Source organism: Amblyomma americanum, chromosome 1, assembly GCF_052857255.1.
Source record: "Amblyomma americanum isolate KBUSLIRL-KWMA chromosome 1, ASM5285725v1, whole genome shotgun sequence".
Classification (NCBI taxonomy): domain Eukaryota; kingdom Metazoa; phylum Arthropoda; class Arachnida; order Ixodida; family Ixodidae; genus Amblyomma; species Amblyomma americanum.
Window position 1 is genome coordinate 285,023,093 of NC_135497.1, and position 22,994 is coordinate 285,046,086.

Genomic DNA, 22,994 nt, shown 5'->3' on the forward strand with positions numbered 1-22,994 from the left:
ACAGGCCTCTAGTATTTCGCCTCCATCGAAGTTTGTCCACCGCGGCCGGGATCGAACCAGCGTCCTTCGTTTCATATTAAAATAGTACTTCATAAAATTGTGGGGTAGCCCTCGTTACAAAAGGCAATGAAATGAGTAAATCCTCATGACTGTGATATTCGATCTTTCGGGCTAGAAGTCACGAAGTTGAAATGTTCTGGCCTTTTTTTACTTTCACTAACATGAACCGGCCGTGGTTTCACGATTCTCAGAGAAACCTTACCTAGCCTTCAGGACACATGCCTTTCTAGCTGACTACGCACTATGCAGCTTTTGACACTGTACTACGTTTTAATCTCCAGTGGAAAGCAAACGCCATTCTAAAAAAATTCTTGCTTGTTTAATTTGATTGCTTGTTTTCTTTCACACCGCTCACAGATTGTTTCCTACAATTCGACTAACTCCTGTCCTGTAGATGCATTATCTGCCACTTAACCAGGGTCAGTGCTTGGCCCTTTATTATTTCTAATATACATCAACGACTTGCTTCGCCATGTCACATCACAAATACGCCTTCATGCGAATGACTGTTTGTTATATGAAGTAATTAACACACCAGATGATCACCTGCAAATAAACGCCTCATTTACTAGTTTTTGCTCCTTGTGTAATACATGGCAATTGAAAATAAATTTTACTAAAACATTAGTGATACCTTTCCCTAGTTGTACTTCCCTTTCACTGTTTAATTACGACTTTAATAATTCTCCATTGCGTAGGACTTTAGAATTGGAGTATCCCAGTGTTATATTCACCACTAACAAGTCCTGGGTGAAAAATATTAATTTCATTGGTACAAAAGCACTAAAATGCTTGAGGATTTGAGGAGAACGTTAGCTAATGTACCAAAAGAAACTATTAATGTACAAATCCTTAATTCGTCCAGTGATTGTACGCGTCTCCAGCCTGAAATCCTCATAAACAATGTGAAATTGATCAACTCGAGAACATCGAAAGGAAAGCCATCACGTTCATATATAGTCGATATGATCGCCATTTTTCACCTTCTTGTGCCGTGTCCGCTTTAAACCTAACCCCTTTGTCCGTGCGCCGTCAGGTGGACTCACTGTATTTCTAGCACTGCATCGTCAATTCACTTTATCATGCTACACCAAATGTCTCTCTAACCCCTGATATTCTCCGATCAACCAGGAGTCATCACCACCTTAATGTTAAGCCATACTTCGCCCGTACTAATATATCATACACAGCTTTTTTCCTCTTTACTGAACAACTTTACTTAATTCCTGGCTTAACGCGGTCTCTTCCACTAAACTTACTTTTAACAGCTGTCGGTGCCACATGATGATTTCTTTGTGTTGTGTTCATTTTGCATTGCTTCAATTTAGTAGTAACAGCCTATCACATTGTTCGCGCTTTTTGTTCTAACTTGATTGATGTAAACTTTTTGTTTGTGTGTTGCACATTGCCGTTTTGTGAACTGTTAACTCCACTCCTAAAATAGCCCCATAGGTTCTTCACTATGTAAAAATAAATAAGTAAATGTCTCTCGTTAATCTCCTTGATTTTATTAATTAGTGTGTAGTGTTTATGTAATCTGCTAGGCCTCTAAGATGTTATCTAGTTCTACTTCACATCTGTCACTGCTTTTCTTGTATAAATTGAGTGTGTTACATTTATTAACATGTTGCTTGTGTACAAGCTCCGTAACGTGTTTTGTTTATTGAAGTTGTTGTCACCATCGGCGAGTGGCGATGGTAATCAAAAGGTGGTGGCGCGCGTTTTTTTCTGTCGTCTTTCTTACGTCAACTCTTTTTTTTACTCAGACAAGCGGGCTAAAATGAAGTTGACTACTTCATAAAAAGCGTAGAACTGGGGTTTTAGACTCTCCAAATGTGAACGTTATCAATTTTGGTCCCATTTCTTTGGTTAATTTCTGTGCTAACTGCCGACAGAATGCATTTCTTTCCTTACTACTTTTGCCGCCTTCAGTTTTGAATGACGTACTCACAACTGTTAATGTCGCAGAACTTTATTAGCTGGTATGTTCTAGCAGGACTCCCATGCTGAGTAGTTAGCAACGTGACGCACGTGACCAATGTACAGCAGTTGTTGTTGGCTGGTTAGCAACGTAAACGAGTGTTAGATCAATTGATTCACTGAATTGTCTTGTGTTATTTCCAGCTACAGACCACGGGGCGATCATTGATATCTTGTGTGCACGGTCGGAACCCCAGCGACAAGAGATAGTCACAACATACAAGCAATCGTTTGGACGTGTAAGTTTTCCATTCAGATTTCTGCTCGCTTGATCCAGCGGAGCTGGAAAGAGGTTAATGGAGAGAGAGAAAAAGAAAAGAAAGATATCGGGGATGACCATCACAGGACTTGGTGGAGGACGCGAAGTCCGCTTTGCGCGGTGACCTCGAGGACATCATTGTGGGGCTGCTGTATCCGTTGCATGAGTACCTTGCTCGCGAGCTGCGGAAGGCCATCGCCGGTCTGGGCACGGACGAAGAGTGCCTCGTTGAGATCCTCTGCACGCAGAGCAACCAGGACATCAGGCTCATCAAGGACCACTACCAGAGAAGTGAGCCACAGAGCACTAGACGCAGCCGTCGACTTTGCGGGTGCTTTGCGTGTGCCTTGGTTTCTCCTTTCGCTCTCAAGTTCGGAGTCACTGTCGGGGCATTTTGATCCTACCAGACACGAAACTCCTCACAGACCTCATGAACAACTCGAAGGTTAACAGGCTGGCACGCGTCCTGTAGTATTCACAGGAAAGTACGCATAGAATGGACAAAAAAAATTACAACTCTTCCCCAACTGACTTTGCTCAGCTCGTATATCTCGCCACTATTTGTCAACCTCCTAAGGCTTGTCATTGGTCATGGCCTGATTTTTAGACGGTATTTCGTAGCTGGCAGAATATAACCAGAACTTTGGTCCGAGGCACCACGTCCATGTGACGGTGGCGTGAGTGACGCTTAGCTCGCAGTTTTTTTTTTGTTCTTGCACTCGTTGTGCCTTGTGTTCGTGGAAATATTTGGATGTGTTTGGCAAATTGCATTCTCGAATTGCTGCATCGCAAGGGCAATTTCCTAGTGAATTGCGCACGCTTTGGACGCTGAAGGCAAGAGGTAGCATATTCACATCTTTTTTTGAAGATGACAAAACGCTCGCACACAACATAACGTTTCGTGAGATTTATTTTTATATTTGCAGTATTCAAGAAAGACTTGGAGAAGGACGTCATTGGGGACACATCTGGTGATTTTCGGCGCCTTCTGATCTCGATGTGCAATGTAAGAATAGAATGCATATTTAAAAACAACTAACTTGCATGTTTGGTCGTTATGGTGCAGTACTACTACTACTACTAATAATAATAATAATATTGTAATAATAACAATTTTATTTTGTCACCGTCAATAGCAATACACGCGAGTCAGGCTGGTCTAAGCCTTAAGATGGCTTGTAGGACCGTGCCTAAAATATATAGTGACAGAAAATATGAATCATGCGTTTGTAGGGAAAGAAAACAAGATAACAAAAATGAAAAAGGGAACATTAAAAATTAGTAATTCCATTCACACGAAAACTGAAAAGAGCATAAAAGCGCATATTCTAACAAGGCGAAACAGATTTCACTAAACATAAAGGAACGTCACCATTCGTTCTTCAATAATTTTCTCAGCTTCCCTCTAGAAGTGGCCGTAAAGATTTCATGCGGCTGTTCGTAGAGTAACCGGAACATAAGCGCAACGCCTGGCCGCACCATACCTGGTGTTTGACCGAGGAACTATGTAACAGTTTTGTTTTCTTAGTTGTCGAGGTAGTTTCCTGTTTTATTTCACTGTACCATTAGTGCTTAATGACAACTGTATCAATGAAAGGTTTAGGCACACAGGTCGCTTTACTAAAACAAAAAGAACACATCTTAAATCAGATTGAAAGAGGTAAATCTGTATTAGGGATATTCATTGATCTCGCTAAGGCGTTTGGCTCTATCAATCATCACATCATGATTAATAAATTCAGCACTACGGCTTTCGTGGAAAAGTGGAATCTATTATAAGCTCCTACTTGGAAAACCGGAAACAAATCGCCGTCATTAACGACCACCTCTCTAAGTCATTGCGCATCATGTCGGGCGTCCTGCAGGGAACTATATTAGGACCTTTTTTATTTAACATGTACATAAATGACATTGTGAATATTGATAGAACTGCTAAATTTATCATGTACGCGGATGATACCAGCATACTACTAACAGGTAGCACTGACGGTGAACTTATGGGTGCTGCAATTGTATTGTTAGCAAAATTGGATGAGTGGACGGGTAAAAATAGTCTACAAATTAATGCAACGAAAACAAAAGTTCATTTCTTTCGAAGTAAAAACAAACGAATAGCTACAGAAAAGACTATCTATTTAAACGCTATTCCTCTAAAAATTACTTCCACTATTAAGACGTTAGGGGTTATTTTCTAGGAAAATATGCCATGGTTTGCTCACCTAGACAGTATGCTAATCAAGCTGTCTCCGGTAATAGGATTAGTATTCCGCAATCGTTATGTACTTCCGCCAAATATTCTTATGTTAATCTATAATGCCTTTTTTCATCTCGACCTAATTATTGTAATTTAGTTTGGGCTAAAACGACCTATGGAAATTTCCAGAAACTTCACAAGTTACACAAACAATATTTGAGAGTAACGGAAAATGTGCCTGTTATTTCACCTACATATCGCTAGTTCAGCAAATACAACATATTCCCTGCTACTAAATACTTCATGTTCTATGGAAGTCTTTTAAGAATTAAAAGGTAATTAACGGTTCACGTCTACATCATCTAGACAGGCTAAAAGAAAATACTGCTACACGCCAGACACGCCACACAGAACTTTGGAAAGTGGGAGCCTTTAAAACAGCCTTTGAACTACAAGCCTTACAAAACAAGTTACCCAGACTGTTAAACAGACTACATTTTGCACATATTCAGTTTGAAAAGACGACATTCACAGAACTTCGGAAGTATTTTATTACACAGTAAATGTTTCTCTGCCATTTATATGTTTTCCTTGTCGGGTTTCTTATTCTAGATTTACTTATTTCATTGAATGTTGTTCAAACAACAATGACTATAATTTATTCATTACCTAACTCATCACCATTCCACTCCTGCTTACTGTTATTTACACTGCCTCAGGGAGTTATTAATCTGCAGTTTCTTAGGTCCGGCAGGTTCTTCCTGTTTTGTATGTAATGTGCCATGCCTTGCTGTAAAGTGTATAGGGGGGCCGGCGGCCTTGTTAAGCTGGCCAAGGAGGCAGCTCTTACTGCCGCTTTCCCGTGTAATATCATATGCCGGAAATAATGATTATTATTTAATAAGGATGTGAAGTTTGCGAGCCCAAGTTTAGGGAAGATATTTTCATCTGACGAAATGGGTGTGTTATAAGTAACGTTTTCACATACTACTACTACTGCTATTGCTACTACTGCTGCTGCTGCTACTACTACTACTACCACTACTACTACTACTAATACTACTACTTCTGCTACTACTGCTGCTGCTGCTACCACTACTACTACTACTACTGCTCCTGCTTCCACTACTACTACTATTACTACTACTGATGCAGCTGCTACTACTACTTCCACCACTACTACTACTACTACTACGGCTGGTACTACCACTACTACTACTACTACTAGAACTAGTACTACCACTACTACTACTACTACCAGTACTACTACTACCACAACCACTACTACAACTACTGCAGCTGCTACTACTACTACTACTACTACTACTACCAATACTACTACTGCTACTACTACTACTACTACTGCTGCTGCTACTACTACTACTACTACTACTACTACTGCTACCACTACTACTACTAATACTAATACTACTGCTGCTGTTGCTACTACTACTACTATTACTGCTACTGCTACTACTGCTGCTGCTGCTGCTACTACTACTACTACTACTACTACTACTGCTACTACTGCTGCTGCTGCTACTACTACTACTACCACCACTACCACTACTACTACTGCTACTACTACTACTACTGCTGCAGCTGCTGCTGCTACTACTACTACTACTACTACCACCACCACCACCGCCACCATTACCCCCACTGATAATAATAATAATAATAATAATAATAATAATAATAATAATAATAATAATAATAATAATAATAATAATAATAATATAAAATAATAATAATAATAATAATAATAATTATTATTATTATTATTATTATTATTATTATTATTATTATTATTATTATTATTATTATTATTATTATTATTATTATTATTATTATTATTATTAGCCTTTATTTCCATCAACATCATGGGGGAGGTTGGGGAGAAAAAGCTCTACAGCTTGACTGGTTCCCGCCCCCCCCCCCCCCCCCCTATATAAAATACACATTTGCTTCCACAAAGGCACAGAGCTAAGCGGACGACAGAACACAACATTTCAAAACTAAGCGCAGTCATAACGATCATGAGAAATGAAAATAACACGTAATAAAGCAAGTTACCATGAAACAAAAGAAACAACGTAGTATCAATAGTGAGGCCTTTTTATACATGCAGAGTCAATTGTAGTGCTATCGTGTTCACATGGCTCTAGACATACAGAAAAACTACAATATATATTTACATATTTCCACGTAGAAAGGGGTATTTTATTTATTTATTCATACTGTTAACCCTCTGCATGAGGGTCATTACAGGGAGGGAAACATATACAGACACGTGCAATTCTCTTCGCTAAAAAAAAAGGAACACTCAAATGCACAGAATTACAGATTTGCACAGCAATCTTCCAGGAACGCGTTCACACCTATCACAAATTTTTCTACATCTGTTTGGTCCACAACATCACTTGGTAGTTGATTCGAAATTTCTACAGCATCGGGAAAAAAGGAGTAGCGATAGACATCAGTACGTGTAATAATAGGTTGTAATACCTTACTGTGATTTTTCCGAGGGCAACGCTTCAGGGGAGGTGTAACAAAGTGATGTTTATTAACTTTGACTTTATCATTCATTATCAGAAAAAAAAGTTTCAATTTCTGCTTTGTTCTTCTTACTTCTAGTGATTCTAACTGACACTCTTTTAGCATTGCTGTGACTGAATCAGTGCGGCGGTATTTAGAGCATATAAAACGTGCTGAGATCCTTTGAAATCTTTCCAGTTGCCGTTTTAAACACTTTTGATGAGGACTCCACACTGCACTTGCGTACTCTATGATTGGCCGCACGAACGTCTTGTACGCAATCAATTTAATTTCTCTAGTCGCATTCGGCAACTTCCTCCTCAGGAAACAGACCTTCTGGTAGGCTTTTAAATAGACATTTTCAATATGGGTGCGCCAGTCAAGATTATTTGTTAATGTCACTCCCAAGTACTTGAGACACTTTACTTGATCTAAGGAATTTTCACCGATATTGTATCGTAACATCATAACATTCTGCTTCCTTGTTACTTGCATGTAATTAGATTTTTGGTAATTTATTTCCATACCCCATTTCAGGCACCACTAGTTTAACGACTGAAGACACCTATTTATGTTCATCTGATCTGCCGGGGAAGCCACAGGAGAGCAAATCAAACAATCATCGGCAAAAAGTTTCATTCTGACAGGCGATTCTGACAGCCATTACATACTACTTACTACATTACATTACATACTACTACTACTACTACAACAACCATCGCCACCACCACCACTACTACCACTACCACTACCACCACCACCACCGCCGCCGCCGCCACCGCCACCACCACCACCACTACTACTACTACTACTACTACCACAACCACTACCACTACCAGCACTGCTACTACAACTACTACTAATTATTATTATTATTATTTTGTGACCGAGACAGGAGGCTGGTCTAAACCTTTAGACGGCTTGTAGGCTTCTATAGCAGTAATAATAATAACAGTAATATTAAGCGCTCAGCGGTTTTTAAAAGCCGATTGCGGTGGCCGCATCGCCGCTCCGAGAAAGTCGAAGTAATAATAATAATATTCTACTTCCTTGGAGCGGCTAGGCGGCCACCGCCATCGGCTTTTGAAAACCGCTGAGCGCTTCCGCGCTTTCGCCCTCGCATTTGTGTTGCAGGCCCAGCGGGACGAGAACACACCTCTGGATCCAGTGCGGGCGCGCAACGACGCCGCTGTGAGCTCCATAATTCTCCTGTGAAAAGAAGTCCCACTGGCGAGTTGGGCACTCCCGGTTGGGAATTCGTGGGTCCTGTCGCGAACCTCTGAATCGCTGAACTATAACTCGAGCTAAGACAGGCTGGAAATGACCATTCCTGCTTAGGTCCTTTCTTTTCTTCGCTGGCAGTGGTTACCCGCAAAACGAGGCTGTGTATAACCTATGCGTATTCCCTAAGCCCGATTTTCTCAAAGTAGCGCTCCTGAAAGCTTGTTTGGCACTTACGCTGTGAAGAGTTTGAAATGAAGTCTTTGCGGCGGTTGTATTGCCTTTCAGTATAACGCGCTTTAGGTGAAACACCCAACATGGAGCGATGTTTTCGGTTTTCCCACACATGGAATATTTGAGAAACCTGTATAATTTTCTTTTATATCACGCTCAGATCATCCTAAAAGCTCTCATGTTTGAATTGCGTTTTAGAGCTTCGCGCATGTAATTATTTAATGCTTTTATGTGCAGTAGGTACTGTGACGAACTTTGCGTCCTCGATACGCCTGCAGTTCTTCAGATTTTCCTGTTAGCTTTCCTTGAGTGGTCTTCAGTCGTTTTAGAGTACGTTCGCTGAATTTTAAGGCGATTTACTCGTTTTTCACAGTAAAATGCGCTTTCACACGCACGGGGCTTGTTAAATTGGTAAACAAATCTAAATGAGCACCATTGAAATCTCCAAGGTATTAAAATTGATTGAAAACTAAACATTTTGGCAGATTTGCCTGTCTGGTTGGGTTTGAAGACTTATAATAAACTGCACATCTCCCACCAAATTTTTTTAATTTTAACCCGATGTTTCGAAGCAGACTCGTCTCCTTCATAAGGGGTGGCTGAGTGCAGTAGCTAGCGTCTGGAGGGGAGGAGGGGTCAAAGGAACGACGGCTGTGATGCGAAAGGCGTGCGGGAGGAGGAGGGTGAGGGGGTTAAGGCTGTTATCACCTTGTCGCACTGAGGGGAGGCGGTCAATGGCGACTTTTTTTCATTGAGTTGTAGATGTGCAAAATTGATGTTAATGGCGTCACATAGCACTGGTCACAAAACATTCACGCATGACGTGCTCGACGGATCCCGCAAATGCCACTGTGCATTCTACTAGGGAATATCCCCCCTCCCACAAAAAAAGGGACGTGAACGATCGCTAGGGAACGAGGAACGTGAAAAAAGTGGCCATGCAGCCGTCACGCCAACTCCAAGTGTAGTGTGATGGAACTTCGGAATGTGTTTGCCTACAAGCTCGAGAATATAAATAGCTCAAGAATACAGACAAAAGTGTGTGAAACGAAAAGTGTACGCTAGTCATGGTGACGAGAAGAGGATTTGTCTAAGCGGGAATCGGCGTATAGAGGAGCACACGATTGTGGAAGTCCTCGAAGTTCGTGGAGCAAGCATATAATATTACTTCACATGCAGGCCATGCAAGCTGCGGTGCAGTCATACTCACAACGCCTGGAAGCTGTGATTAATGTAAAATACGAATAAACTGAATGAAAAACATTGTGTTATGTTGCAGGGGCCAGTAAGCAAGTGCTAGCAAAGAACCCTTCAATCTCGATTCGCTAAAAATGGTAAAACGGTGTTGGGACATTTATGACGCACCTCGCAATTGCGTAAAAATATGATTTTGGTGCTGTCTTTTGTAAAGAGGCTCCATTCGCCCTTCACTGCTAAAGTTTGGCTGTCAAAATTCATTCCTTTGCCCGCGCATTCTTTCTGCGCTCATGCAATGAAACTTCAACAGATTAGCCAAAATAGTAATCACATATGAGAATGAACTCGGAGCTATGGAATATATTTGGGTGAGATGAGCGGCCAGAATATGTGCACAAAGCAGCACTTCGGGCGCCATAGGATTCCGCCTAGCTCAAACCTGGGGAATGAGTTGACCCTGTTTGTGCGCCCGAGACTGTGCAGCTTCGCTTTCTTCCCGCGACTGCCTGCAGGAACTGCACAAAGCAGGAGTGCAGCGCTGGGGAACGGACGTGTCGACCTTCAACCGCATCATCGCCACTCAGAGCTACGAGCAGCTGCGGCTTGTTTTCCGCGAATACAACGCAGTCGCCAACCACACTGTGATGGAGGCCATCAAGAGCGAGATGAGCGGCGACCTCAAAAACGGTTTCCTGGCCATCGGTGTGTACTGCTCGCCTGCACGTTCGGCGCCTCGTATCTGTCATGTTGACAAAAGGAACCCCGCATTGAACCTCGGTGGATTAAACTTTCCATGGAAGGCGTAATGAAAAAGCTGGAGGCCATGAAAGCCTGCTTTCACTTCCGATGTGCAGTAATTTAGAGTGCGTCCATTCGTACAAGTTGCTACGCTACGCTTCATTGCAAAATGCTATTTAGCCCGCATCTGTAGCCAATTTCTGTAGGGGGTACAAACCCCGTCAAGCCGAACTCATTTGGATTTTTGTCTGTACTCCCGTCATCTGTACATGTATATATGTAAATAAATTTGAATTGAAAAAAATTGAAACTCTGAGGGAGCCGTAGTAATGCACAGAGAATTGGAAAAAAAATGGCCTGGCTTAGCTAAGGTTAAGCCTAGGATGCGAAGCATTACCATTTTTGCTTACGCCTTTCATTCCGCCGAGCTTCCCTGTCTGTAGGCGGCATCTCGCTGTATGACTGCCTCGGCGTGAGGAGCGGGGCTCTTATACAATGCCGCGACGACAATCGCCCCCTAGCGGGAGGAGCGGGAGTTCACCTTGGTGGTCGCGGCCGCGCGGCGACCGCGCGAGTTGAGCCCCGTTTCTCCACAGCTGGCGTGACGTCAGACCACGTGCTCGGCTGCAGCGCCCCTAGCGGGAAGAGCGGGAGTTAGCCTTGGTGGTCGCGGCCGCGCCAGGCTGGGCTATGGTTGAGCTAAGTAGTGTCCCTATTATGCTTCGCATAAAACTCGTGCCAAGAGTTCTGAAGTGGCCGACCCGAAACTCAATATACGGCCGTACTTAACTGGGGAGCTTACAGGCGCGCATGCGCCCCCTTTGAGCGAGGAATTGCACGTACTTCAGTGCTTCTGTGTCAATCACTGGCGTTAGAAGTTTACTTTTCTACCCACGCATGGCGTGGTAATTTTTTTTTGGTCGTCACCCTGTTTGGTTTTGAACAAGATGCCTCCCGGGGCTTGCGCTACCTCAAGAGGGTTACAGGGTTTTGCTCCGCAAACGCTTTCAGAGCCCTGCGCATTTGTTTGCGTCATGAGCGATGCCACCAGAGAGCCAGACGATTCGCGAATAGCAACTAGCTGCCGGTCGCATTGTCGGAAAACGGCCCTAGCTGGCGGCCTTTCTTGCCTCCAAGTCGGCGAACCTTGCGCTCATACTGTCAGAGCCTTCGCATATGTATCGAGCTGCCTCAGGTCAGTTATAGGCGTCCGTGTTTTGCGCATGTGTATAAGGGGTCTGCCGTCCTATACAGATGTCTACACCTTTCCATACAGCGCTCAAGAAATACCTGCCGTTGGTCCCTGGGTCCGAAATAGCTTGTCGCTGTACGTGCGCTGAGCTTGCTACGTTACTGTTTCGCACCACAGTTGCCGATTTTTGCTGTGAGACTCGGCCGCCGCCTGGGCCACCTTTTTGAGCGACGGCCAGGAGTGGTGGCGCGTCATGCCTGTTGCGTGTATTGTGCGTGACGCAGCATGCAGTGAGCATTAGCGCTTTCGCCCACCGTTACAGCCAGCGCCTCCAGTAGCGTACGGAGCGCAATGCAACCGCGCCTTCTCTCTTGTGACGCGATATACCTGAACACTCCATGCACGCTCAACGAAAAACAGAGGAGGCTACGAACAAGCTACCTTGAGCCGGGAGGCCAACGGCAGATGTCCCTGATGCAGCGTAGGGCACGCCACTCGCGCGCACTTTGCACAGGTTTCTGGGCGTCTGTACTTCTGCTGCGTTTAGGAGCCTTACGATCTTTCCGGTGAACAATCGATTAAATGATAGCGGCGGCACTTAACTGGTAGGCATGAGTGGTCCTCTATTGATACTGGTTGATGTCTCTCAAAATGAACTCCAAAAGGAATTCGTACAGGCCAGGAGTCGCTCCGCCGTGCGTGGGTTCATTTTCTCGCTAACCAAGGGCTTACCCGTCAGCGCGATGGCGGCAAGACGGGCGAGTTGGTGATACATATATAAAATATCGCAAAAGACGAGGGCAACAAGAAAAGAAAACTACAGGACCAGCCATAACTCACAACTGAAGGTTTATTCACAGTTAGCAAGAAATATAAAGAGGGCAAACAAACAAGATAGCAAAGCTAACAGACGTGCATCTACGTGGAGTCGAGGAAACGAACCTCACTGCCATGCAGGCATACGGACTGGATGCTAACGAGCAATCTAGTTTTTTCTTTATGTAAAAAGCCTCCATAATCTCCCTGGCTAACTGTGTTGGGTGTACTGTACAATGCATCAATGTGAAGAAATGTAACATGATCGACTAGATTAGTCAGGCCAAGATAGCGGCTATCGCTCTTTTTGGTTCGCCAGTTCTACGTCTTGTGGTAAACTGTTGCTACGGGAACGACTTTTATCTGCCCTTTTGATAAATGCAAGGTTGATACGAGAGCTCGGCGACGGTGATTCAAAGCCGAGGTGTTGTTTATGGCATGCCAAAAAATTAGTTTTGCGCGTATATATTTATAAGCTGGTGCTTATGATTTCTTTCTGTCACTGAAGAGATCTAATCAACGGTCTTGAACATTCACAGTGTTCTATGAAAGTCGAATTAAATTCAGCTATCCGGTTAGAACGAAAAAGCAGCTTAGCTTGATTTCGGCGGGCTTGATTCAAATCTTGATGGGCGCTGATTAAAAATACAATTTGCGAGTGTACTCTGGCTGCCCATACGTTGAAGACACGCGTGCGGCATGTTTACTTGCAGTTGATACATGGTGACATGCCTAAATCTGGCTCTTTTTATTTACAGTTAAATGTGTCTACAGTCCTCCCTTTTATTTTGCGGAAACACTGTACCATGCCATGAAGGTGAGTTGTTATAACTTCCTTTAAGAACAATTAAAGCCAAGTAGTTGAAATGCAAATTAGCATTATGAATATTCGTTTTCTGGCATCATCAGGGCTCGGGCGAAGCGTCAGTCTAGTATTACTTCAGATTTGGCCAAAGCATGGCGAGCAAAGCTTAGCCTTCCTCGCCATAGTGCCATGGACCTAACAGCTGTCAGCAAGAAATCATAGCTGCGTTGCCCCCACTCTTAGAGCTGCCATTTTCCCCTCCCCCTGAAACTAGGCTCATGGCGTGAATCTAGTGGCCTGCATTTAGATTTGTTCATCAAGCGCAGATGAAGCAAAGAGGTGTTTCCGTTGGTCGGAAATTAGTCAGTTAGTCAGGCCAAGGGCGAACGAGTTCGAGTCCTCGGCTCCCAGTCGGACTCAGAAGTGTGCAATTACGGCTCTGTCTTGCTGCGTTAAACGCGGCCACAACCCAGAACATAATGTACTTGTCCGTTTCAAAATAAAGCCATCCTAATAAGAGCACATCATGTTTGTTTGCTTTTTTGCACATCCTATCTGTGCGTTTGCTGGGCAACAGAAGTGCCAGTGTGTCAAAAAGATGCCATAAGAGGCCATCATGCGGATCATTTTTTTTTCCGAGACGAGGTCTCGAAGTTGTACAGAACCAACGCCGTTAAGTAGCGTTATAGAGAGCATTCGACGCAGGACTCCCTTGTTGATCTATCGCAGGGCCTCGGCACCAACGACAGGGTGCTCAAGCGAGTCGTGGTGTCGCGATGCGAGAAGGACCTGGAGCTGATTAAACAGGAGTACCTCGACAAGTACAAGGTGACTCTTGCCAGCGCCATTCAGGTACGCGACGCAGACTGTTGTGGGCGGGGCGATTTTGAGGCCAGTAGAGATCAGTAACAGGAAGGGGCAGTAAGTAACGTGGAATTATGCATTTTCAGCCGTATGATCTCCCCTTGGAATTTCGAAAGAAGAAAGGAATATTTGAGGTTGAGCTTATGTCTAGTCGTTGCGGTGTTGACGTAGGTGTTATGGGGGTTATTCTTGTAATGACGCTCAAAGGGCTAAAAGCAGTAGTCGCTTTCTAGCACCAGCGTGCCAGCCCTTGCAGTCAGAGCTGTGACCCCCAACCCGCGGTGCGGTAAGTCACAACCACGGCGGGTTCGGACCAGAGGGGACAAACACGAGCATTCTACTCGGATGAGCGTTTATTGCTCCCGAGCAATACAAGCAGCAGCAAGCAACAAATCAACCGCCGCAATGAGGGAGTGTTCCGCTCCCGTACAGGGGTGAAATGCACGAAAATGTTGGAACGCACACAAAATGGTGGGGGAGGAAGGTTCCGCTCACCGGGCGAAAACGGCAGCGGTCTCCGTGGCAGATCTGCGTCCGTGAGTGTGCACCGCTCCCGCCAGAAGACCAGCGTGCCCCGGGAGAACCGCGCGACCGAGCCTTCTCACGGTCTGTGGAGAGGAGGTCTCTCCGTGCTAAGAGGGGAAGGAGGGAAAGTCTCCGAAGCGGCGTCGCCGCGGAGGCGCGAAAGGAAGCGGAGGCAGCGTGAGTGCCCTCCCTCGCAAACCTCCCGAACGGCGCGCGCATACCATCGCGTGATAATTACGCGCGGCCGTTACTATGGGACAGGGGATTCGCGTGTATCCCCTCATCCCCCCCACTTAAAACTGCCCTATGGCCGAGAAGCGACTGCGTTCAAGGAGGGGCGTATCGAGTGGGGCCGGCGAAACGCCGTTTAACTTTAAAACCAATTAAGGAAACTTTCAGCTCACAGCCAGCGGTGCCGTCGTCGAATTCCGTGGACGCCAGGACAGGAAGGCAGTGCAGAAGACCGCCATGGACGACCGTGGAGCCAAGCATGTCCCGCTTCAGGGGGTTATTCAGCCAGGGCAGCCTTCCCGGGAGGCGCGGGCGGCAGGCAGAGTTCGGGGAATTACGCACCGTGTTGTCCCAATGCAGAGCGTACAGCAGGCCTCCACTAAGCTGGTTGCACCGTTCGCTCTTGGCTCGGCTTCTTTTTCTCTTGGCGGGGCCGGCAAAGGCGCGTTGACCCATTTTCCCGCCGAGGGCTTGCGAGGCGGGCCCAGCAGGGTACCAAGCTGCTTTCGTGGGCGAAGCCTCTGCCGCGGGGAACTGGGGACTCCAAGGCGGCTTTGCTGCAGGATTCGCTGTGAAAGACACTGGCGCCGGCTTCCCCGAATTTTCGCTCGTTCGTGCCGCGGCCGACCGGAAGCTGTTTGTTTTCGGCCTGGTTGCTCGGTGGTGACAGCGGGCTCTTGGTTCTGGAATGCGGCCGCCATCCAAACGGCCTGTCTTCGGATGGTCGAAGCAGAAACGGTCGCCTCAGCGTCTGTCAGCTCTCCTCCGGGCTCGCTGCAAAGGCTGGCCTGCGGCTGCAAGGCTGTCTTTTCTTTCTTGTTATTTTCGCATTTTACATTTTTTTAATTTAAGTTCTAACCCCGCTCGGTCTTTTCCGAAGAGAAAGCGTGTGCTCGCTCTGGAAGCTACAGTGCAAAATATGGAAGGAGTCTTCCGTCCATATTAAGCAGGAGAAATTACTCCCTGCGCGTTGGCCACAGTTAGTTCTGCCGTGGTCACAAGTTAGTAACGAGGCGCTGGGCTCTGTTGTCGAGCCTTGTCTCTCGGTGCGGCTGCCTGCTGGCGGGGAGGGTGTTTTCCACCGGCCAATCGTTCCCTCTGTCAAAGTAGCGTTTGAGATCACAGACATGCACCGGTCCGCCGGTCGGTCTTAGCGTCAAGCCCGCCAGCCTGTAGACGAGAGAGGACAGTTTCTCCTGAACTACATAGGCACCCGTTCATTTCGGCGCCAGAGAAGCACAGAAGTTCTTACTGGCGTCGCTCAGGACGTGACTGCGCCTAAACACCGGAGGTCACCCGGTTTGTAGCGGTCATACTGCGCCTTCTGCTGGGCCCGAGCCGTGCTCAGAATCCGGCGGGCTTTGTGTAAAGCCTCTGTCATCCTCGCGCGCAGCCCGGTCGCTTGTTCGGCGCGCCGACGAAGCAATCGGGGTGTTGCTGCGAACCTGGAGAGGAAGTTCTACCGGGTTCGTCAGCTGCCTGGCAAGGCTGAGAGCGGCAGGTGTGTACCTAGTCGAGCGGTTCACGGTCGACCTGAGAGCAAACCCAATCTCGGGGGTACACGGGTGTCCCAGTCGCTGAGCGTCTACGCAAATGCAACGAGCACGTGCTTGATGTTGTGGTTCACGCGTTCCGTGGGATTCGCCTGGGCATTGTACGTGGTTGTTCTCCTGTGCTTAATGCTAAGGGCCGCACAGGAGTTCACGACGAGCTTGGCAGTGAAGTACGATGCAATATCCGTTATCAACTGCCCGGGATAGCCGAATCGTGTGAACACCTCGATCAGCTTCCCCATGGTTACTCGTGCCGTCAGCTTTCGAAGTGGGAACAGTTCCACCCATTTGCTGAAATGTTCTGTGACAACGAGCAGGAAGTGGTTTCCACTCGGAGTCCTGGGGTAAGGTCCCATGACGTCAGATGCCGCAATTTGCCAAGGACACTGGCTATTGATCGGCTGCATAAACCCGGGTGTGCGTCCACCACGCGGCATGACCTTTTGGCACACGTCGCACGAGCGGGCGTAGCGAATCGCATCCCGCTTCATGCCAGGCCAGGTAGCGAGGCGGCACAACTTGAGGTAAGTCTTAAGGCCACTCGCATGCCCAGCGATGCACGTGTCATGAAAGGAGAGTAAAAGTGGTCCTCTCATCATGCGTGGTATCACCACCTTGAAGAACTCGTGTGTATCCTTCTCGGCGGGGATATATCTCAGCAGGATGCCATCGGAGTCGAGCAGATAGGAATCCATCGCGCTCACAGCATTACCAGCTGTGTTCGAGCGCCCCGCACCGATAACAATACCAGTTGCCTCCATGTGCGCCGCGGCCGCGCCGCCTCGCTCCCTGTGCCCGTCGAACACTTTTCGACAAAATGGATCCTCCTGCTGTGCCTCCAATAGCTCCTTTCTGCTGAAAACGCTCACCACTGAACTGTCGAATTCCAAGTGGTTCACGCTTTCGCCCTGGGAAGGCGGGTAGTCCCGTCCCTCGGGGCGCTGGGTGAGCTTCGCGACAGTCGCGCAGCTCCGGCTGTCGGCCGCGTCGGAGTGGGCAGTGTGGTTACTTCCCACGTCATCAACGGGCGCGCGCGAAAGTGCGTCTGCCACCACGTTCTTTTTACCCCTCCTGTAGCGCACGGTGAAGTCGTAACGCTGAAGGAGTAGCGCCCATCGCGCTAGGCGTCCGCTCGGCTCTCCGAGGCGCCTCAGCCACGCGAGTGCCATGTGACCAGTCTCAGTCACGAAGGCGACTCCGCCGACGTAATAGTCGAACTTCCGCAGAGCAAAGATAATCGCCAGACATTCCATTTCGGTCACGGAATAGTTTCTCTCTCGGGAGTTAATGATCGGCTAGCGAACGCCACCGGTCTCAGGCTACCTTCGTGCTCTTGAAGCAGGACTGCTCCTAAGCCCAGGTCACAAGCGTCCGTGTGGATCACAGATTCCCTGTTCAGGTCAGGCAGCCTCAGGTCTGTGGTTTCCGCGAGCGCGCAAGTGAGATGATGTAGTGCTGCCTCTTGCTCGGGTCCCCAATGCCACTTCACACCTTTCCTCAACAATGCCATTAAGGGGGCTTGCAGAGCTCCGCAATCTGGGATAAACTGGCGATAAAAGGTCACCAGCCCCAGAAAGCGTCTCAGTCCGCCTATGTCTGCCGGCGACGGGAACTGCACTCAATTTCTGGTATCCAAGCTGAAATCAAGCTGAACTAGCCGTAGGCTGGGCATGCAGTTCGGAAGTGGCCCTTTAAGGTAATGGAGTGGGTTCCAAAGGAAGATGAACTTAGCAGAGGGTAACAGAGGCAGGCAGGTGGGAGGACAGGGTTGAATAGGGGACAGAGTTGAGTGAGAGAGGCCTTTTTCCTGATGTGCACGTAATTTTCTCGATGACGATTAAACTAATTTGAGCTCAACTTTTAATCAGCGGCTGTAACAGGGGAGAGATCTCGACTTAGAAGCTGCCATTTTGCGTTTCTACCATTATTCTTCTCGTAAAGATAACTTTGAGGCGTCGTATGATGCGCATTACTCCTGACTTCATGTCGGATATGTCGGTCGGCTGAAGGGGTTTTATAATCCCCTCCCCCCTTAAGATTGCTCAGATTATGAGCGGTTGTATTTCGGCCGCCTTAGCTGGCGGTTCGTATACGAATATCACATTGCCTGTCACTGTACACCTCACGCGATGGAGGAGCGAGGGCAAGAGTGGGAGCTTCCGAAAAGGCCATACCGGAGGGCTACGAAAAGATTATTGAAAAAAAAAGCGTTTATCGCGCATGCTTTGCGATGATAGCCATGACGGTACTGTGCGGATGTATCGTGCAACTACCTGTCAAGAGGCCTTGACTCGAAGTGAATCTTTGATGAACACCTCCGATTAGCAGGATGCGTTGCTGGTCGAATTGGAGCATTTCGCTTTCAACGACCCTGATTGCGCTATTTGCCCCAAGACAGAGAGGAAGGGAATGGCGTTGAATTTGCAAGCATTCCCAGTCCCATCCCATCTATCCCGGGATCGTCTGAATAGCGCCATTTTTCTCGTTCAAATGCCTGATTAGTTGTTACGGAATAAAAAAGCTACAACAGCAGTAAGTATAGCCCGTGAATAGTCCACGTGGCTGCAGTACTGTTCGTAAGTAACTCGATTGACACTACCTTTTACGGGCGCCATGTGTGAACTGCTGGCGACGCTGCGATTGTGAGCACGGATGAGCTGCAGGTAGCGCCTGTCTCGTGTCTTCCTTTCCTGTGTGCTGTGTTTTTTTGGCGCTTCATCTACTCGATCTATAACTGCGTGCGTGCACTGTTGTCGGGACAGAGTAGTTAATGCTGGCTGCTCCCTACACGTGCCTTTCCTCTCCGGCGCAAAATGGCATTTCTCTCTATCTCTCTCGCGCAGTCGGACACCTCGGGCAACTACAGGAAGGCCTTGCTCGCCATCGTACAAGGGAACTGAGCTTCGAAGACTCAGAGGGCCAACAGCTGAGCATTCTGCCCGGACGAAACCTGCGCACAGGAACACCGCGAAGGCGCTTTGAAGCGATCTGCTCGAAGTTTGGGTGAATGAGCGAAACGTCTTCCCGGAGGACACCAGCAATAAACTGGGGCTGACCTTTTTTTTTACTTCCGCCCGTTCAAGGAAATTAAGCAAGACTTCATTACTTTCCGCTTTCTGCATGCATATTGCTAACGTTCTTTAGTACCATGTTCTTTTAAAGTTGCTGTGCGATTTAATTTGGCCTTGTCTTGAGGTGTAATTGTACTGGGAAAAAATAACCGCGTTTTGCTCAAGCAGGCAACTTGTAGCAGCTGTTCTACGCGACGATTACGCGACGATTAGGTGTATTCTTTCGTGAACAACTGCAACGTGCACTCTCACACGCATACATTTGCCCAAGCGTGCGCGCTTGCCTGATGCCAACGGTAACGGTGATTGTCTAAGCCTACTAACGGTATATTTTTCAGGAGCGAGGCGAGTCCTAACGAGCCCGCGCGGCAGCTCTTTCGAGGTGCATGGTTGCATAAAGCAGACCGTCATGTACAAGCGGTAATACTTGGGAGGATATTTCTGGGCACCATTTAAGTCGCTTACCTTTCCTACGTAGATATGCCCATCGTTGCGCCACATAGCAATGTTCATTTTCTTGCTACTGGCTAGGTGTAAAACGCAGACCATGGTCTTCCTCTGATGCCCCTAGAAATAAACGCAATACAGGGGTACTGTGCGATGTCAGTGCATGTTAAAGAACCTCAAGTGGTCGAAATTATTCTGGAGCCCTTCACTATGGCGTCCCCCATAGCCTGAGTCGCGTTAGGACGGTAAACACGCATAAACCAAACCATTAAACTGCAAAACAGGGTTTGATATTACAGTTGTCAATGTGCACAATGAGGCAATGCCAGGTGCCAGCTTTGGCCGCGCCAGCGGTGGCTGGCGAGATAAAAGGTTTCGCTTTCCGGATGTCCATTTTAAGAGGCAAATTTTAATCCAATGAGAAAGGCTGCGTTACGGAAAACGAGAAAGCCGATCATTGTCGAAGAGCGGCACACTGCTGCTTGCATGCATTGTCTCTGGTCGCGAGGAGCTGGTCTAATAGCTGCACGCTCGAGATGCCGCTGTGGAAACCGCGCAGCCTCGCCGCTCGGAGACCAATGTAAAAACTGGCCACCAGTCAAAAATGAAATGGCCGCCGCTACCTCTACCAGGTGAATGGGCGCGCGTGGCTGAAACATCATCGGGATTTCGCAGTAAACTCTTTAGAATGGCGACCTGCCGAATCAAGAATTGAGACCAAAGGAATCGCTTGGAACAATTTACGACGAAGTATCACAGCTCTTTCTCTACAATTCTTTCGTTATAAGCAACATGTCGGAGAAACAGGACGATCCATGAGCACGATGCTCGATGGGCACCATGTTAACGCAGCAAAGGATCTCCAAAACTCTCCTTCAAAACACTTTAATCAGCTTGGCTATAAGTTTGATGAACTGAAACTATTCATTCCCAATCAGTTTTTATGTTGGCAACATATATAACATACAGGCAAGCGTTCCCAATGCACAAATTTAAATCGAACAACCGGCAGGAATAAACGTCTCAAAAAGACACTTGGGGGTTTTTGGGGTATTTTCCACTGCAGACGCAATCATTTCATACGGTCCTGCAACTAGCGACAGTAGAGAAAACAACAGTATACTAAAAAGAATAAAAAACCCTGCAATTTCTTCTCCTGGGCTGTATATCAAATCTTCCTCGTTTTCTATTTTTCTTTTTATCAATATTCTATTTCTGAACTCCAACTGATGTTTTCGTCCCCTCCCCTTCCGTAATCTCTACCTCATCTTTCTCTTTTCGCATGCTTTCTTTTCCATCCTTTTTTTTCACCACCGGTTCCGTTATCGGTTCTGCAGCACCTTTATTATTTTTTCTCTTTGAGTGTTAAACCGGCACCCCTATTATCCACGCCAGCAGGCGCCTCACTACCTGGACAAAATCCGGTACAAGTTCGAGTCGTCCTCTTACCATCCTCTCCACTTGAGTAGATGTCATAAGGAATTGTATAAATTATCGTTAAGTGAGCGGTGCTCTCAATAGGTCGCCTCGAAATCGTGCGCTGTTGTTTGGCGGGCCGCTGCCAGCACCGTGAACTGAACGTATTATCTTGCGGCTGCCGCTGAAACTACTTAGCGCACCCTAGGCCATCGCTTAGGTGATGCTGGTCAGTCTACGGCGGTTTATTCGACGATTTTGCGGCGAAACGCACAACCGTTAGTGTTACAAACATCGTGGGGGAAAGGATAACGAGACTGCAAGATGCGATGCGGAGCGCGTCGTGGGCGCCAAAGGCGGTACTGAGCTAAACAGTTGGTTTTGAAGGCTCTAACGAAGATAGGAAAGACACGGTAACCACCTCAATCTGTGTGGTAGCAGCAGTAACACCGGACTTTCTGGGGTGTAATTAGCATATTACCATCTCTCGTTTTAATGTCCTGAACTGCATCATGATGGAAAGGATGAAAAGAGGAGGTAAAAAAGTACGAGAGAAAAAGAAGCGAAACCCTATGCCTGCCGGAAACGCATCAGGACGCATCACGAGGCCCACACCGGCCAGCCAGCACCTTTGCTCATGTTCCTCGATAGTACTCATAACGACACGAGGTGTGGTACAGTCTAACGTGTGGCGTCTAACAAGACTTGAAGGTCATCGCAGTAATTTCGGCAGAACAAAACCAAACTTTTTTTGTGTATGGCGGCCACTCACTCTCTGATAAGAATGCCAGTGCAGGATGGAGGAAACAAGTGGCTAGTCATTAGTCCTTTGGCAAAACCATTAACTGTTGTCGCTGTAACATTGGGAAGTGCAGCTTATGCTTAAGGACTGCACGGGATAGGCAGGCAGCCGCTTTGGAAGTTTGTTAAGCCGCGCTAAGACTGCTACAGAAACGCTTCGCCTAGATGTATTTTCTGCCCCATGCTGCGGTATCCGTTAAATGCAAGTGAACGTGACGCGAATCACAACGAAGGCATTGAGATATCCTAGGACGACTCGCGGCGGTGGCCACATGCTCACTGTACTGTAAGTTTGTGATGATGCGGTGGCAATTTTTTATGTGACACCGCAGGAAGCATCGTCGGGGTTAGCTCCCATCTGAACGGCAGGCTTCGCAATGTTGTTGTGCCATGCGTTTGGGAGAAATCAACGCAATTCAATGCACGGCAGTTCTTTCGAGTTGTCTACGATCAATGGTAGAGGGTGATCGCTGCGCGAAAGGGACGGAGAGAAATACAAGAAAGCCACTTAGTAATGCCAGATGTCCCATCTGTAGAAGCGGTCTGGTGTAAGATCCAGACAGGCCGGAGCCACGTCTATGTTGGCGCCGAATTCAACCCCCCCCCCCCTGCCCCCTCCTCCAGGCCGACGTATCTTATCTTGAACAGCTTCTAGACTATATGCGCAGGCACATGGTGGGAAGTGCTATAGTAATGGCAGGAGACTTCAGCTTCCCAGGCGTGAACTGGTGCTCTTTGAACCCATCGAATGTTACAAACAATATCTTGCTGAGTTTTCTGTTTATCTTCAACCTAACCCAAATTGTTTCCAAGCCTACTCGTGTGCAGGACACTTCAAGTTTCATTTTAGAT

The 22,994-nt window shown here is 47.0% G+C and overlaps 1 protein-coding gene across 1 annotated transcript in view; it reads left to right on the forward strand.

Moving 5' to 3' along the window:
* Positions 1-19,509, forward strand: part of LOC144115212 (annexin-B12-like) — a 39,553-nt gene extending 20,044 nt beyond the window's left edge. The window contains exons 6-13 of the mRNA XM_077649490.1: positions 2,185-2,279; positions 2,386-2,590; positions 3,226-3,305; positions 8,166-8,222; positions 10,196-10,385; positions 13,188-13,246; positions 13,964-14,086; positions 19,251-19,509. Coding sequence (XP_077505616.1) covers positions 2,185-2,279; positions 2,386-2,590; positions 3,226-3,305; positions 8,166-8,222; positions 10,196-10,385; positions 13,188-13,246; positions 13,964-14,086; positions 19,251-19,307 — 866 coding nt within the window. The 3' untranslated portion in view covers positions 19,308-19,509. The remainder of the gene's footprint in view (positions 1-2,184; positions 2,280-2,385; positions 2,591-3,225; positions 3,306-8,165; positions 8,223-10,195; positions 10,386-13,187; positions 13,247-13,963; positions 14,087-19,250) is intronic.
* Positions 19,510-22,994: the final 3,485 nt, after the last annotated feature.